At 49.9% G+C, this 17,715-nt stretch overlaps 1 protein-coding gene across 1 annotated transcript in view; it reads left to right on the top strand.

Moving 5' to 3' along the window:
* The first annotated feature begins 1,884 nt into the window (after positions 1–1,884).
* Lrrfip1 (LRR binding FLII interacting protein 1) overlaps positions 1,885–17,715 on the top strand; it is a 129,086-nt gene continuing 113,255 nt past the window's right edge. Inside the window, exon 1 of the mRNA XM_028755436.1 lies at positions 1,885–1,980. Coding sequence (XP_028611269.1) covers positions 1,885–1,980 — 96 coding nt within the window. The remainder of the gene's footprint in view (positions 1,981–17,715) is intronic.

The raw sequence follows: 17,715 nt of genomic DNA, 5'->3' as shown, positions 1-17,715 counted from the left end.
GCTACTGGGAGGAGGTTGTGCCAGCCAGGCTGATGGAATGCCCCCTAGAATAAAGGGATCAGGATCCTAGGATGCCAGGTGGGCAGGGCTGAGGACCTAAGAGAGGGAAAGGTCTTAAGCATCAGGCAAGCTTCTCCCAGAAGGAAGATGCTGGATCTTGGAGTTGGCTTTGGATAAGGAGCACCCAGTATTTCCTTAGCCTTAAGAGAGCAGCAACCCAGCCAGCCTCCTTTCCCATTGTGTCTAAGAGCCTCAGCCAATCAGTTGACCTGTAGCAGGTGTGGGGCAGATGTGAGTGAAGGAACAGGTTGGCAGGACACAGACTTAGCAGATATAGGGTCATCTTAATGCCCCTGGGCTAGGGAGATGATGAGAAGCTCCCAGCTGGCCTGGGTAAAGATAATGCCTATGACATCTCCAGGCAGAATTACATCACTAATGAGCATGGGGCCACCCCATGGTGTGAGCATGGCATAGAAGATTTGGCTAACAGGTGTTTCCCTCCTGCCTACAGTGTGGCAAGCAGGTTGTAATCCGAGCAATGTAACCAGAATCTCTTGCCTGCCCCATGTCCCTCCATTCACCGTCTATTCCCTGGCATGCACTTCCAACAACGTCCCTGTAACTGAGGGGTCTGCTTCTTGTTCCCTTCAGTTTCCACACGATGTTTCTAAGGGCTCACACCCATTTGGTCACACAACTTGCGTGGAAATACATTAGGATGTTAACCATTCCAATTCCAGTGGGGAGAGAGCTGCCGTCCACGAACTCATAAGGCTTGTCCTTCATTCTGGGCCATCCTCTCTCCTGTCCTTCCCCAGGTCCAGCCACCTTGAGTTTCACCCAAACTTCAGACACCCCAGTGCTTTTGCCAGCCTGACCCTCTGCTGATGCCCTGTAATACAAAACAGTCTGCTAAGAGCCAGGAGACAAGGAGGGGCATAAGAACTTTGTTCACCTTGCCTAGCCTTCTAGCCTTCCCAGTGGTGCCCATAGAGTGTGGGAAATATGCTGAGCCCATTCTCAGAAGCTGGAGTCAAGTGGCCAGTCAGGAGGCACCGCATCCAGCAATGTGAGCAGAAAGACAAACGGAGCTGTGTACTCTCAAAGGATTTGCAGTGCTTGGAGTCTCGGGTACTTGGGCTGCCATCAGAAGGCACCTGGACCTGATTCCAGAGCAAGGCTCTCAATCCTTGGGGATGGGCTTTTATTTTAACTGGCTGAGATAGGGATGCCGGCTTAAATTATAACCTGGGCCCATCCCTCGGTGCAAACTCTTCTGGGCCATCCAGTCCCCTGAAAACCTTTGTATGACCCCAGTTGAGGTTTCCACTCAGCTACCCACTGTTCCAACGGTGGGCATGCCAGTTTCCAGCAGCTTACCCTCTACAACACACGCCCCTAAACACCACCAACAGCCTCCCTGATCTCACAGTATCCCCTCGTGCCCAATGTCCCCAGTGCTCTGGTGCTCCAACACCTTGCCTCTACAGTCCGCTACTTCTAGGTCCCTGACCGCTGGCCCACCCCTATGAGGGAGACCCTTTTTGTGAAAGGGTCTCAGCTACTTTCAGTATCTTCTGTCTCTGCCTTACCTAGCCTTGGCTCCGAGCGCCACTCGGGGTCCCCGTGTCCCTGTTCCCAGCTTCCCCGCCACCACCACCGCTTGAGCATCTCATCACCATCCTGAGTCTTTGACTCCCACCTAGCCGTCTCCGGGGTACCCGAGGATCCCCGCGGTCCTGCCCCCGGCCTCCCGCGTCCCCCGCGTCCCCAGCCCCGCGCCGCTGACGCCATGACGCCGCGGCGGAGCGAGGGGCGGAGCGGGCGGCCGGACGAGCGAGGCTCCGAGACCGGTCCCGCAGCAGCTGTGCGCCGTGGCCGATGGACATGGGCACGCAGGGATCGGGGCGCAAGCGGCTCCCCAACCGGGAGCGGCTGACGGCAGAGGACGACGCGCTGAACCAGATCGCGCGCGAGGTAAGCTAGGCACGACCACAGCTGTCAGCGTCCCCCGCGGTCCCCAGCCGTCCCCAGTGGTCCCCAGCGGCCGCGCTTTGGGCCGGGCCCCAGGAGCGCTGGGCCCCGGCTTTCATTCACGGCCTGCGAGCCACTCAGCACCCGCCACACACCGGTGGCGCTACTGCCCTCAGCTCCAGACCTTGGTCCTTTTGGGCCGCTAGTCCCGGGGTCACCCGGAGCTCAAGGTGGCGGGGTCCCAGTCGAGTGGGGATCCAGTGCCCCTCCTTGTACCGGGAAATGAGGTTAGGCCAACCATGATGACCAGTGGCGGCCCAAGAAGCCACATGGCCTTGTTGAAATGGCCCCAGTTGGTTGGTGACCATTGCCACACAGGGCTCAGCTTGGGAGTAACTTAGGGGTACCGAGTCTGGACCAGCCTGAGAGCAAGCTAGGGCATGTTTGGACGTTTGATAAAAGTTTCCTGGACAGTTCATTACATCGCAAACGCATTCGCTAATGAACTTCTCGCGTGGCAAAGGAGGGCGCATGGGTGTGCGTGTCTGCACAAACGCCGGTTTTCTCCCACAAAGATGCAACCTTTAGGCTGCGGCAGCATGTGTGACACGTGGAAAGACTAGAGCAAACTGGTAGCAGCCGCTCTGGGGGAGGGGGCCGACTGGATAAGACGTAGGGTGGACAAAGGAATCAGAGAAATTTGTATTGCCTTTCTGTTCCCCTTGAGTTGAGCGTCCTGTGTACATACTAACTAAAATAATAATGATTTTTTAAAAAAATTAAACCGTCCATGCAGGTGAAATCCAGGCTCCTCCCACCTCTTCTGAGCAGGTTGTGATGAAGAGTTAGCCTACATATTATTTCTGCGTGAAAAAACTTCCCAGCAGTTTAGGCTGCGGTTACGTTGGAGAGGTAGTGGCTATGGTCTTCCTGTTTGTAGTTGTGAATACCTGACTTCAGTTTTAATGGTATGTGGGTCCGTGTTTGCAGAACACTGTGTAAAGAAACAGTTTTCTTTGTACAAGACAGCAGAGGGCTTTCCAGCAAACTCCTACCCATCCCCTGAAGCCCAGTGTACAAATTCTGTTCTCTTTGAGCCCTTTTAACACTTAACTCTCCCATGTCACCCTAGGCATAAGTCCCTGCCTGTACCCGGTGCAGTTGGCGCAATGTGCAGAGGTTAGTTGGTTGCCTGTAGAAGGCGCCACCCAGGCAGGCAATATCTTATACCAAGGAGCTCATTAGAGACAGGTGCACCCTGGGTGATTAATGGTGTTGGTTACAGGACCTCTGGCTAAATTCGGACACTTGCTGTATATGTAGTGGTTTGAATATAATTTCCTAGTTACAACAGTCTCTTATGTGGGTCTGTGACTACACAGCAAACAAGTGTCCCTAGGAGGGCCAGAGTGCCCCACAAATCCCAGTAGTTGCAGGACAAAGGAATGAGGGGATTGGGAGTCCCATAAGCCAGCCTCTTATCGGCTGCTTGGTATAAAAATAGATTGGAAGCAGAGGCCAGGGGATGGTTCTGCCTTGCACCCAGGGAGCCGCAGTCAGCAGTTGTAAAGACAGGCAGAAGTCAGACCTGAGCTTCCAGACAGGTCGGACCACGCTGTCCTAACTGTGCTGGTCTAGGAAAGCCAGCTTGCCAGCCTCCCTCCGTGCTGTTCTTATCTCTGAAAGAGGGGCAGACTCCCTGAGGCTTTGGGGACACAAAGGAAAAGCAGGCAAAGGATATCCAACCAATGCACAAAATGAGTGCACCTCTGAATAAGACAAACCCCCAGTGAAAGTCAGCCACAGATGTGGCCCTTACCCAGACCCAGGGGCATTCCGTGAAATGATTGGAGGGAGCAGGTGATGCTGTCTGCTCTGCTACAAATTGAATTCTGTTGGCCAGCTGTGAAGTTAAATCAGTATTCAGATGGCAAATATCTATCCCCTGAATTATTGAATGTTCCTGTGAACATTAGCAAAATTGTCTCGGGCTTGGTTTCCAATTCACTCTTTAATCCATGATCATGATATCCAACACTCAATCCTCAACAGCCAAGAGTTAGCAGGAAAAGTGGCAAAGATTTGGATCAAAAGGGGGTCTGGCAATACGGGTAGAACGATCTTGTCATCCCAGCACTGGAGAGGCTGAGCTGGGAGGATGCATGTGGACTTGGAAGCCAGTCTGGGCTACAAAATCTCACACACACAAAAAGAGTGGGTTGGAACCTGCAGATCAACAGTGCTCGTAGAAGACCCCATCCGATGGGAAAGGTCATAGACAGGCCTGAGGGTTTGGAATGAGAGAGAATGCCAGCTAGCTGATAACATCAGAGACTGTTTCCTGGAGGAAGTGGTATCTTGAGCTCTTAAGGATGTATCTACCAGCCAGATGGTTTGGCTGCCAGGACAAAAGCCCTGACCACTTGACCTAGACAAGGGACACATAGCAGCAGAGTATGGAAATTCCAGGAGAGAATGCTAGTACTTATATCTCAATATGACAGGCTCCTGTATGCTGATCCCATCACAGGTAGACGTATTGTGTGGAAGTTCATTGACTCTCCTCAGCCAAGGGATCATTCCAGGATGGATCCCTGAAGTATAGTCCCCTCTGACTGCCTCTCTCCAGGGAGCTAGAAGCAGCTCTCTGAGGAACCTCTGCGGGTCTCTAGAGTTCTCCTGCTCCAAATTCTGAGACCACAGATGACTGGCTTTCATGAAGTCTCTGTGGCAAAAGGAGACAGGACTATCCATGCCTGGCCCGGATCTGGGGAGAGCCCCTTATTCTGTGCACATACCAACTAAGGACCAGGCATCCCTGCCCCAAATCCTTTAGGAAGCTGTGTAGGCCTGAGTGGAGGTGGAACAGCTATGAGAGTGGCAGGAAGAAGGTTGCCTTCAGGAAGACAAGTGGAGATTCTGGGTCGAGGTCATCAGGAGGCCTGGGTCATAGGGGCAGGGGACCCACTCGGTGGACTGGAGTAGGAGTTCGGTTCTTCTGGGGCTCTGAAGTTCTCTGAGAAAGAACAGAGGCTTTCAGTGCCCCCAAGACAGTCTGCCTTGTGTCTTTCCATTTCCACAGGTCCTACCTGGCTCCAACCTAGCAAGTAGCTGGGTTGTCATTTGATATGCCTTTGGCATATCAGTACTGATTGGATCATCTTTGGGGGGTGAAATTCTAAGGATGTTGGGGGACAGGCTCTGCCAGCACTCTCCAGACAGTAAGACATGGCCTTCTAGGAGGCTGGGAGTGCCAGGTCTCACATCTGGGCTGAGGTGTTGCTGAAGCCTTCAGAAGGTAAATCTTAAGGCCAAGCCTTCTCTCTTCCCACTTGGACCTTCTGCCAAGGACTTTAGGAGGGCTTGGACCTCCCCTTCAGCACTCTGCCCAAGGCTGTCTAGTGTCCTTGCCAGGCCTTTCCTGCCACAGTCACAGCAGCTGGCTGCGTTTGGGTTTGTCCGTCATGAGCTAGTGGAGCCATCTCCTTGGGTGGTGAGTTGGTCCCTCCCTCTGTGGCCTATATTAGATGCCTTTCCGAATTCAGCAGGGCAAGACAGGAAGGGGAGGGGACTCTATCCATAACTGTCCCTGAAACCTCTTGTCTAAAGATCCCACTGTAAGTGAATCCTCCCAGCGTGTGGTCCAGGAGCATTAAATGTTGAAAGCTCAGATCTCACCCCCAACTTCACCTTCACTGGATCAAAGTCCCTGGTATGTAGAAGATGTTTCCCCCACCCCCAGCAGAGCTCCTGGGAGAAGCAATCTGCAGCCATTAGCTCACACATGTGAGAACAGAGTGTCACTCTCCCACTCTGGTGACTTCCTGTCCTAGACTCACAGACTGATAGTACATGTCCATGTCACCCCATACTGTCCATGTCAGCCCATGCTCCGTCCTGCTTGCCTCTAGGGTTCCTGCAGGAAACCACTAGCAGCCACATGCTAGCTGCAGGCTCTTCTCCTGGGAAATCTGCTGTGAGCACCACTTCTGTGTTGGGCAATCCTACTGAGATAGTCCTTCCACATGTTCTGCTTATCCTTCCAAGCAGGCCTCAGGACTCAGCCTGTATGAGGTGAGCCTGTCTCTGCATCTGCTTGCTCAAGCTTCAAGGCCATTGGCATTTCGAGAGGTTGGGCTGTGCTCATGAGTCTAGCTCATTTTACATCCTTGCCTCCATTACCTTTAGCAGCAAGCTGACCAGGCTTTCTTGGACTGAGGAATCTGGGAAGAATTCAGCTACCATGACAGACTCCTGGCCTCTGTCAAAGTCCCTGTGCCCCACTTCCCCCACTGTGACAGCACACTAGGGCCAGCCACTGCCTGAATTAAACAAAGAGAGGTGGTCCTTTTTGCTACCCAGCCACTTAACTTTAGTTGGATGCCTTTGTTTCCCAAGACTAGTCAACTCATAAAAACCTAGTGGACACTGACTGTGCCACCCAGGGAGGTTAGGTTATTACTATGCAGTCAGGAAGTAGTGGTACCCCACCTTCCATGGGTGGGGGAACATGTGGCTGTTCATTGTCCAATGTGAAGAGCTGCCCCACCTCAAATAGTAATGTAGCCATTCTGGGTGGCCCTCTTAAGAGAGGCACAGATCTGGGGGATGGGTATCATCTGTGAGGTATTATGAATGGCCAAAACAGGAGTTGCTGGGCCTGTGAAGATGGAGGAGGCCAGAGAGGATTCAGAGTCTCATCTGGACTGCCCTGCTGTCTCTGGTGGCCTCCAGGCCCCACCCATAGCTATTTCTATCAGAGCCAGCTGTCTCTTCCTCCATCTGTGGAGAGTCTAGCTCCATGCTCAGTGTCGGGTTCTCCTACGAAAGGCTGAAGAGACCTTAGGCTGAATGGTGAAGACCACAGTCCTGGGCTGTAGTAAAGATTGTCACCTGTAAGTCTCATCAAAGTGTGAGACACAAAAGGAAACAGGGGACAAGAATGAACCAGACATTCTCAGAAGCTTCGTCCCACAAACCTACTAAGTCCCATCAGAAGAGTAGAGCATTCGTTTAATGTCCTGTCTAACACCTGATTGCAGATGACAGCCTACGCTCAGGCCAACGTCATCAGTCCCTGGGACAGCTGTCCCCAGTTGACCTGTGAGCCCTCAGTGTAACCTTTTATGAGGCAGACACTAGTGCTCTCTGCCTTCCTATATCTGGGACTTCCTCTTTTCACGCCTCCATCTGGAAAGCTTTAGTTTTTATCTCGGCAAACTAATACGAAGTTTCACCATTGTTCATGTTCTCAGGCCATTACCAACACAGCTGGACAATTCTCTTAATTGTTTTTAAAATTTAAGGTTTTTAAATTTTTATTTATTTATGTGTGTCTGTGTGAATTTATGTGCACCAGGTGCATGTAGGAGGCCAGAAAGGTTTGGATTCCCTGGAACTGGAGTTACAGATGGTTGTGAGTGAGCCACCATTCAGGGTGCTGGGAACCAAACCTGGGTCTCCTGTGGAAGCAATTAGAGATCTTAACAGCTGATCTGTCTCTTTGGTTCCTGAATTGTCCTTTTAATACTTGTCAGACCCTGATGCTTCTCTGGTGAGAGCATGGCTTCTTATATCACTGTGTGTGTTGGTTTGAAAGCACTAATGATGAACTCAGTCACCAATATTGCCTCAGTGTCACCGTAAGGACAGAAATCAAAGTGCTGCTGCCCCTTGGTGTCATTTAACCTCTGCCTGTAGTATGAGTCTGAATCTGGACCCGTCTGAATACTGTCCTGTGAATCCGTCTCTGTGTCTGGTCTCTGTGTGTCTGAAAAAGGGCTTTCCTCTGTCTTTTACTGACCAGCACAGAAAGCATCACATGAAGAAGGAATGAAGGACACTCTACAGAAATCTTTAACAGAGTTTTACAAGGGATTAAGTCACAGACTCCAACTGATCTCAACTTAGAGACAGTAGTACAAACGTTATTTTTCACCAAGCAATATGCAATGTTGTAGGCAACAATAATGGTGGATCCTCAGTTTATAAGATTGTTTTCAACCTATATTTGCTGTTTTCAGCAAATAATTAGTATAATACACACATTATTCTCTGAGTCAGGAGCATGGAAGAATACATAATTTAAGATTATAGCTATGCACTAACTTAGGTTATAGAAGCTGGTTACATGGGAAATCCCAGGCAAGTCAGGCTGATTGTTACATTGCTTTCTTAAAGGAAGATCAAGCCAACAGGCTGAGTACACAGTTAGGACATCGGTCTTGAGTCTTATATGACCTCAAGGTATATTATTAACCTATAATATATATATGACTGTGAGGTCCAGCACAAGTCCCAGTTTCTAGAATGTAAAAGATATTTTCATAAGTAATGCATTGCCGCTGCCCTGTAAAAGCCAAGTATTTTAAAGGGCCCATAAGTCCCTGAATGGCCTGGCGGGTGCCATGGTTTTCACAAATATTATGCATATAAGTAGATATCCCATTACTAAAGTGCAGGTTATAAAAGTGTTCTTCATACATTTATCAAGCTTAGATGCTGTGTGTTGGGCTCCCTGGGTTGAAGATTGGGAGTGGGTATCCATGGAGACCAGTTGCCATTCCCCCACATCCTCATCCTGTATTTCCATTGTTGTGGGTTAAATAATATACTCATTGGTATAATGTCATGGTAGGTTGAGGGTATTGGATGTTAGAATCAGGTTTCATGGGTTCGGATTTGCCCTTTACTCCATGGTCAAAAGCAATTACATGAGCACTTGGGCCTTCCATAAGTGCAGCAAGGAATTACAAACAGTCCACTTCCCATGAGGTAGGTGGCGATGAGGGCAAATGAGAGGTGTCAGGGCAGTCAATGGCCAAGGCACACCCAGGAAACGCCGGTGGAAGAGACCATGTTGCACACCACACATCACTTTGGGAGCCAGCCCACACAACTAGCTATTTCTTTTTATTTAAACTGCTTGCCTGTTCCCATGTCTATGAACTGTAATGCTTCAAAGTCTTAACAAACCCTTTATGGTCCAATATTGTAATGTAATTAGACAAGTCAGACCATCATCTCATTCTGTTTATTCCCCACCACCCTCCCAGTCAGGTCTGGGAATCCTCGACTTTGACCCCCTCGGTTCTCACTCCCTTCTTACAACTCTGAAGGATCGATCCTTTTGCCTTTTGGGGGTTGGGGGGTGAGTCCCTGTTTCCTGGATTGTAACTGTCTTTCTTACCTCAAAACTTGGTTTTGCTGGAACATGCCCTTCCGAACAAGGGTACCTTTCCCAAATATTTTCACGTCTAAAGAAGTCCCCCGTTCTACCCGCCCACTTGATCAATAGTTTGGTTGTATATAGAGGTCTAGGTTAAAAATACATTTCTAAAGAATGTCAATGATTTCTTTGTGTCCTTTGAAGTGGTTTCCAATTGGCATTGTTCATTGAAAAGAGCCCTGTGCAGAAAGGGAAGGTGGCACTCGGTCCTCTGTGGGGGAAAGGCTGCAATTTGTTGCATTCACTTGAAGAAACACCAGCAGAGCCACAGCGGAGGAGTGTGGGAAGTAGCGCTAGCAGGTTTGTCAAGGACGAGCTTGTGTTACCTTCAAAGCCAGTAAGTCAATGTGGGAAAGTAAAATTAAAAATGAGTTTCTACTGTCATTGTAGGGCCTCTTCCTATTGTGTTCTAGCATTGAGGGTTGTTCTGAGAATGTTAGTCCCTTCCATGGTTTCAGTACTATAACCTGCTTTTATTCTCTGGACCCTGTGGCAGTCACTACTCTTACTATACTAGGCTTTTCCCATGGGTATTGAGCAGGACTGGCTTCATTCAATCTGGAAATGACTATCCTGTTCTGTGAGGTTTCTGGTGTCCCCACCCCACCAGCCCTCTTCTCTCTTCTGGGCTCAATGACTGATCTTTCTTTTGTTCTGTCTACATGTCTGTCTTTTGTTAGATCATCTGGGACAGAATTCAAGTTAATCTACTCCTACTAAATATACTTGAACTGTATTTAATTTTAATTTCTTGAAGTTTCCCTCCTGCCCCTCATCCCTTCCCCACTTTGTGATTCTTCCTTCTAAGTTTTGTTTTATTGTATATTTATTTATTTTGAGACATAAGTCAGCTCTGCCTTGAGATTACAGAGATCTTCCTGCCTCTGCCTCCCAAGTGCTGGGGTTAGAAATGTGTGCCACTGTACTCGGATCACATGTATTTATTTATATGTGTGTGTATATGCATGCGCGCACGCATATGCATCTCACAGTCAAATGTCAAACGATGACTTGGGGGAGTCACTTCTCTCTCTCGGCCATTCAAATTCCAGGGATGAATCTCAAGTTGTCAGTCTTGGAGTAAGTGTATTTACCCACTGAGCCATCTGACCAGCCCTCTTTTTCCTTTTAATCACTCTCTCTCTCTCTCCCTCCCTCTCCCCCTCCCTCCCCCTCCCTCCCTCCCTCCCTCCTGTCCTCCCTCCCTCCCTCTTTCCACAAATACAGAGTCTCACTATATAGTCTAGCCTGGTCTTGAACTCACTATCTTCCTACAAAGCAGATAAATCACTCATTAGTCTAGAGTTAAAAAAAAAATAAGATTTTTGAGCTAGATTTCTGGACACACACCTGTGATACTAACCTTTGAAAAGCAAAAGCAAGAGGATTGCTACAAGTTCACGGCCAGCTTCTGTTACATAGCAAGTTCCAGGATGGCCAGGGTGATCTAGCAAGACCTTGTCTCAAAAAAATAATAGTGGGGGGGGAGGGAGGGAGGGAGGGAGGGAGGGAGGGAGGGAGGGGGGGAGGGAGGGAGAGGGAGAGTGAGAAATGAAAAATTCAACAAAATAGCAACAGCAAAAGGGGAAAAAAGATTTTTCTAACATTAGGCATTGAGAATCATCAATTTATTCATTGGTTTGTCAAGTTCTCTAGGACCTGAGATACACCTGGGCTTGGGTAGCAGAGTGTGATCCAGCCTTGGCAGGGGTAAACTCTCAGGCCAGCAGCGTGTGAGAGCCAGGAACAGTCAGCATCGAGCCGCTGGTGCCCTCCGTCAGGATTTCCACTCCCTTCTTGGTATGAATCACCAAGTAGCTCTGACCCTATTTATATAAATGCTATCAGGGGCTCACACGCCATCCAGGGGCTCACACATGCCGTCCGGGGCCTCACACATGCCATCCGGGGCCTCACACACACCATCCTGGGGCTCACACATGCCGTCCGGGGGCTCACACACATCATCCTGGGGCTCACATGGTGTTCAGGGGCTCACATGCCATCCATTCCGCTTTTCACCCCTTCCATACTGTGTTGCTACCTGTGTCCTTGATTTCTTTTCCTACCATCTTCCATGGCATCCCTCATCTGGGAAGATACAAGGCTATCCAGGCTGAGTCCCGGAAGTGGGATTCCCAAGCTGACTGAGTAGGGAGCACGGCTATCCCAGATATCCTGATATGCTTCTCACTGCCTCTGGCACTTTTGTCTTCTCTCATTCCGAGCAGCCAGGCCTATGGGTCACCCTGGTTGTGGTGAGAATTGTCTGTGTCTCTAAAGGCTATCACAAGAGCCACTGGCCTTGATCACTGTTGGGCAGTCGTAGTGTGGCAGCGCAACTGAAGACCTTCATTCTCGATTGTTCTGAAACGGATTGAAATAGCCACATAGCCAGAAGCCACTGTGCTGGCAAAGGCCCCGTAGCTCTGGAGCAATGATTTCTCCCATATGGAGCTATATTATAACAGCCATAGCCCATAATTTGAAATCCCAATTGAGTTTTCTCAAGCCATACATCACTCACGATCTGGCACAGAAGTGGAGGGAAGTGGTGTGCAGGTGGGAGGGGTAGCCTGTGGTTACGCTTTGCCTGAAGCACACTTGTGGAAAGGACACGGTCTTCATCCCATCCCTTTGTCTGTGAAAGAGGAGTGGTATTGCCGGGGTAGTTATGGTAACGTGGTGGAGTGTGTTGTGTAGCACTTAGAGGTACTACTACTGAAAGGGTGGTGGATATTTCCTACTTGCATGTGGCTCGGGAAGATAAGCAGGTGGCCTTGGTGCTTTGAGTCCAGTTGGGATGTGGCCAAGGATCCAGGGCCAGGGCTGAAACTCTTCCCTCAAGTAAAAGGATAGGGCAGGGTGAGGACAGAGAGGAAGGATGGGAGAGAAGTTACAAAGAAGATAACCTTCGACCAGGAAGAGAGCGAAGGGACTGGTTAAATGAACTCACTGTGAACATGCTAATGTCAGTGGCTTCATTTGCTTGTGGCAGAGTATCACTCGCTACCAGGTTGATCTTGAAGAGCCTCCTGCTTTAGGATGCTGGGATTACAGGCACGTAGCACTGCATCTGGCCTCACAGCTGTGGTTTAGCTGAGTGCATCTCTTAGCGTCCACATGCCTGTGGGCTTCCCTGGCTCAGCGTATGAGAGCTGGGGACTGCTATGATTTGGATTTGGAATGAGCGCACACACACACACACACACACACACACGCACGCACGCACGCACGCACAAGAGCTGATATATTGAAGTGTCCGTCCTTAGTTGCTGGTAGTATTTGAGGAGAATCTTCTTAGAAGCTTTAGGAGGTGGGGCCCAGCTGAAGGAAGCAGAGCAATGGGGTGTGTCTTTGGAGGTTGGATGTTGTTTGAGGGCCTTCCTCTGTCTTTACTCTCTGTAGCTGCCTGTCTATCATGACGTAGGGAGCCTTGACCACAAGCTCCCACCGCCATGTGCTTGTCCTTGGAATCATGGCCCAACTCTCCTGACGTCTTCCTCATTCCCTTGCGTTGTTATAGCAGGTATTTCATCTTGGTGACAAAGGTCCACTGATGCTGTCCTTTGCCCAAAGGACCCCTGTATTCAGTATCAATACTGTATTACTATCACTTTTGTTTCTTGGTCCTCAGTTTAAGTCAGCAGGAAGATGCACTCGGGTTCCCCATAGGACTCCATCCTCAAGTAGCCTGTCTTGAGTGACTTCCTGAAGACCTGGACCTTACAGGCCAGGCTTGTTCACAACTGTTTATCTTTGGGCTTATCTGACCTCTTAGAAGCTACCAAATTACCTCCCTATTTTTAACCCACGCCTCCAGCCAGCCAGCATGGTTGCCACATGGGTTGAGATGAGGTGATGGCCTTCTAACTTCTCATTTCAGTTTCCAATGTCTTCGTTCATACTTTGGGGTTCCTCAGCCTAGATGCCTTTGGAGCTGTTACCCTCTTGTGGGGGCTTTTGTATATACTATAGAATGCTCAGCAATTCCCTAGCTTCTGATCAGGAGATGCCAGCAACTCCACCTCCTTGGTGGTGATGGGGAGCATGTTTCCAGATGTTGTTCCTGAGGAGAAGAACACTGACTTAGGCATTGCCTCCCCTCTGTCCAGAGTGCGCCTTGAGCTCAGATACTATGGAAGCCTGGATGCTCTACTCTGACTCTATCAGAGTGAGTGGCTTTTCTTTGGGGCAGGCAGAATGGTTAGCCCATTTTTTTGTATTTCCTCCATCAGACCTTCTGGAAAGTTGTAGAGAAGAGACCATTACCCCAGAGTCAGGGAGTGGGGTGGGATGGGAGGAAAACTGGGCATTTATAGAAGTCAGCTTTGGATTCTGGCAGTGGAGACCTCAGCTGCAAACTTGATGGCACTTGGCTGTGTTCCAGAGGTTGGTGGCATTGCCTGTGGGGGGCTGATGGAGCAACACACTATAGACTGAGTAGTAGTAGCTTGGCTGTTGGCTGTTCACAGTCCTGGATGCTGCAAGTTCAAGGTCAAGGCATATTCAGGTACAACCGTGGTCTGCTTCATCAGCTGCTCACTTGAAATCCTGGTATGGTGGAAGAGGGAAAAACAGGACACATCCCAACTCAGCGTGACATGTGAGGGTGGGGCTGGAGGGCCATTAATACTCAACCCAGAATTAGCAGGGCACAGATATGGGACAACAAATGATCAATGATATCCACCTTTCCACAGGATTAAAATTGTCCCCATGCTTCCTACAAAGCTGAGCTTCTTAAAATAGATGCTGGGTCACTATCTTGCCCAGAATCCCCTCCCCATCACCCTCGAGTCCAGGCAGCTTCCATCTTGGCAACTTCCTCTTGGCTCCATATTCCCAGAATGCACTGTGCAGCCTCTACCCCTCTATCTGCTAGCCAAGAGGGAACTGTGCACACAGCACTGTCTGGCTGAGGTCTCAAACTTGCTCTACCCAGGGTCATCCATTCCGTTAGCCAGTGGGATGGGGTCACTGCGGGCTGCTGAGTGGGACAGGAAGGGCTTGTTAATGCTTCATCACAGTGGTTCTCAACCTTTCTAATGCTGGAACCCTTTAAATACAGTTCTTCGTGTTGTGGTGCCCCCCTCTTACAATCATAAAATTACTTTCGTTGCTACTTCATAACGGTAGTTTTGCTACTGTTATGAATTTATAATGTAAACATCTATGTTTTCTGGTGGTCTGAGGTGATCCCTGTGAACGGGGTGGAGACCCACAGGTTGAGAACGGCCACTCTAGCTCATTTGCTTCTGCCACTTGTTCCCCTCGCTCCTGTTTGTACGTGTGAACTGAGAAGGAAGCACACACTGGCTCTCCCTCTCTAGGACTGAAAACCTGGCTTTAGTGTGAAACTGATTCAACCTTTTTTTCTTTCTTTCTTTTTTTTAAACTTGGATTTTGTTTCACCTTTCGTTTCTTTTGCTTGGCAAAATATCTTTCCCAAGGCCTCCTTCAATAGAGCAGGCGGGCTAATCATCAGTGCTACTGGGTGCTGGGGGAAGGGACGAGGGCCACATCCCAGTGACTCACCCTCTGATCGCAGTTTCTAAAACGTGTTCCTCAGAAGTAAAGTATTACGGTAACAGGCCACAACCCTCAGGGTGGTCACATAGTTTTTATTCTGCTCTTTAAGGTTCAGAGTGATTTTAGATGAGGCCCATCTTCCCCCCAGGAAGGCCCCTATACCTCCTCTCCCATAGCTGGTCTTTAATCCCCCACAGAATCCCATAGTGATGGATTTTTCTGTGTGTGAGTGGAGCCCAGCTCTGCTGACAGTTGTGTCTGTATCAAGGATCTCTGACTACCTGGAGGCCCCAGGGTCCGCCTCTGTAGGAGAAATGCAGGAGCCACTAAGAGACCTCATGGTTGACATACATCCACAGCCCGGGTCTGTCTTACTCAAAGAATACACTGTCTCTTCCCTCCCTCACCTGCTGGCTTTCCTCCTTTGAGGTCTCTGGTCCATGGCACTTCTTTGGGAAGCCTCATGACCTGCCCATTTCCCATGCAGCCTGCAATGTGTCCCTGTCCTGGATTCCTCCTTTTGACCTGTTGTCTCCTCTTACCCCTCTCCCCACCATCACCATGAGCCCTGCAGGCTGCCCAGCCCTATGATTGGTGGGCCTCCTGCTGCCAACGTACCACCTGTAGGAGAGAAGCAGCCAAAGGCTGAGTGACTTCCTATTTGGTTTGTGGGCACTGACTTATGTTGGGAATGTCTGTGAATATAGTGTTCATTTCCCAGGCAAGTTACCAGGCTCTGTCAAAGTCCGTGCATGGGTGGATGGAGTGGCTTTTATGGCTAGCCCATTCTTAATGTCACAGCTCCCCAGCTCTCAGCATGCTCACAAATGCCAGACTCTCTGCCCTTTAGCTTCCTCAGAGTTTACCAGCAAAGGGCCAGCAACCCCAGAGACCAGAGTCGTCCCTGTGGCCAAGGCCTTTGGGCTCTTCCTGCTGTGAGAACTTTTCCTCCAAGCTCTCCAGCCCAGCAGCATCCCCTAAGAGGCTCCCTGAGTCATGCTGAGTCTTTCATGGAGAATGCAGCATTGACCATCAGCCCTGGGCTCCACAGTTCCCATGAACCAGCTTTGCCATCTCTGATGAAACCACAGGGCCCCTGAGCCCCAGTGTTCCCTCCTGAGGGATGGAGGCTGTTATAAATCATGGCACATGTGAGCTGGTATGAATGCCATACGTGTGGTGAGCCTGCTCTCTGTGCACACATGCTAAGCAGGGGAACTCCCCTTACATACCCTCAGAAACTGCACAAGACATCATGCCAGCCAGACATGTGTGTGCAATGGTCACCTGCCTGTCACCTGTACTTAAAGAGGTAGAGGCCTGACACCTGTCCCCAGGTCAAAACTCTTCTCAAGACTGGAAATTCCAGGTTCCTCTTTCCCCTTGAGACTTCAGGTTACTGCATCCAAGTTCTCCCTCAGGCCCCTGGCTACAGGCTCTACCCTGGGACCCAGGCCCTGCTACTTCAGGTTCCAGGTACCAAGTTCTGCTCTTAGAATTCTTGTTCCCTTCAAGACTCCAAGATTTGGGTTTCAGGTTCTACTTCAGACTTGGCTCCAGGCTTCAGGCTGTCTGACTGGGTTAGGGAAAGGCATCTTTGAGGTGGTCCCAGAATTCATATGGCTCTAAAAGGGAACACATTTGACCTAACACATACCAGCCCTAAAGAGCCCCAGAGATTTCAGGCTCGCCTGTGTCTGTTGCTGGGCACGGGCAGCATGCTCACTGGCTCCAGAGGTTTCGCTGTTCTCATAGCTCCTACTGTCTTGGAACTCATTATGTAGACCAGGCTGGCCTTGAACTCACAGCGATTTACCTGCCACTGCCTCCTGAGTGCTGGGAGTATAGTGCACCACCACTCCTAGCTTGTATTGCTCTTTACAAAGCACACTCTCAAGGCTTCTTTGGCAATGTCCTTGCTTTTTCTGGTAGCTGAAAAGCCAGCCCAGGCCTGGAATGTTCCCCAGGAAGGCAGGGGCTGGGTGGAAGTATGGCAGAAAACACCAAAGCCATGTACATGTGTGCATGCCTACACATGTCCTTCCCTGGCCTTGGAGGCCCTAGACCCTTCAGGTTCAGGTGGAGATGGGGAAGAAATGCACTGGAGTTGCCTCCTCCATGACAACCACAGATGCCCGGGAACATCAGGGTCATACCAGCTTGTCAGGGAGGAGCCTCAGTTAGGCTGGAAGGGCTGCCCAGCCCACTCAGGCCTCCATGGAATCTCTCCAAGCTTCAGTGTTGCCTGGTCAGGACTCCTTCTCCTGTGTGACTGCTCAGTCTTTACCACATGAGGAGGAAGATGGCATGAGTCTTGTATTAAACATGAAAGACACAAGGTCCTGTCCCTGACCAACCAGAGCCTAGCACACATGCGCTCTCTCTCTCTCTCTCTCTCTCTCTCTCTCTCTCTCTCTCTCTCTCTCTCTGTCTCTCTCTCTCTCTCTTTCCCTCCCTCCTTCTCTTCTTGCCTCCCTCCTTTCATGTATTTATACAGATGTAAATTGTATCTCAAAACCACATGTTCCACACGAGATGGGTTACAAGTATGTCCCCTAGATAGCTCCATCCCTCAGATATGGCTGTCCCAAGAATATCTCTGAAACAGTATCTGGAAAGTTGTTTAGCCCAATTCTGAAAAAGCAAACCATGTTGCAAGGAAGCTGAGAGACTTGGCTTGCACTTCTGACCCAATGGCTCTCAAAACGTGGCCTTCAGGCACAGAATCTCCCTCACTTGGAAACAGCTAAACATGTTGGATCCAGAGCCCTGGGTGGGGTGGAGCCTGTGCAGTATACCTGCTGAGTGTGAGGAGCCCTGACCATCAGGACTGTCTGCTTGGTCAGACAGAGGACCCAATCATCCTGTATCCCCATCATCCTGTATCCCCATCATCCTGTATCCCCATCATCCTGTATCCCCATCATCCTGTATCCCCATCATCCTGTATCCCCATCATCCTGTATCCCCATCATCCT

This window comes from Grammomys surdaster, unplaced genomic scaffold, assembly GCF_004785775.1.
Source record: "Grammomys surdaster isolate TR1022 unplaced genomic scaffold, NIH_TR_1.0 126059, whole genome shotgun sequence".
NCBI lineage: Eukaryota > Metazoa > Chordata > Mammalia > Rodentia > Muridae > Grammomys > Grammomys surdaster.
Note: the sequence above shows the minus strand (reverse complement) of the source record. Positions and strands in the feature narration are given on the sequence as shown.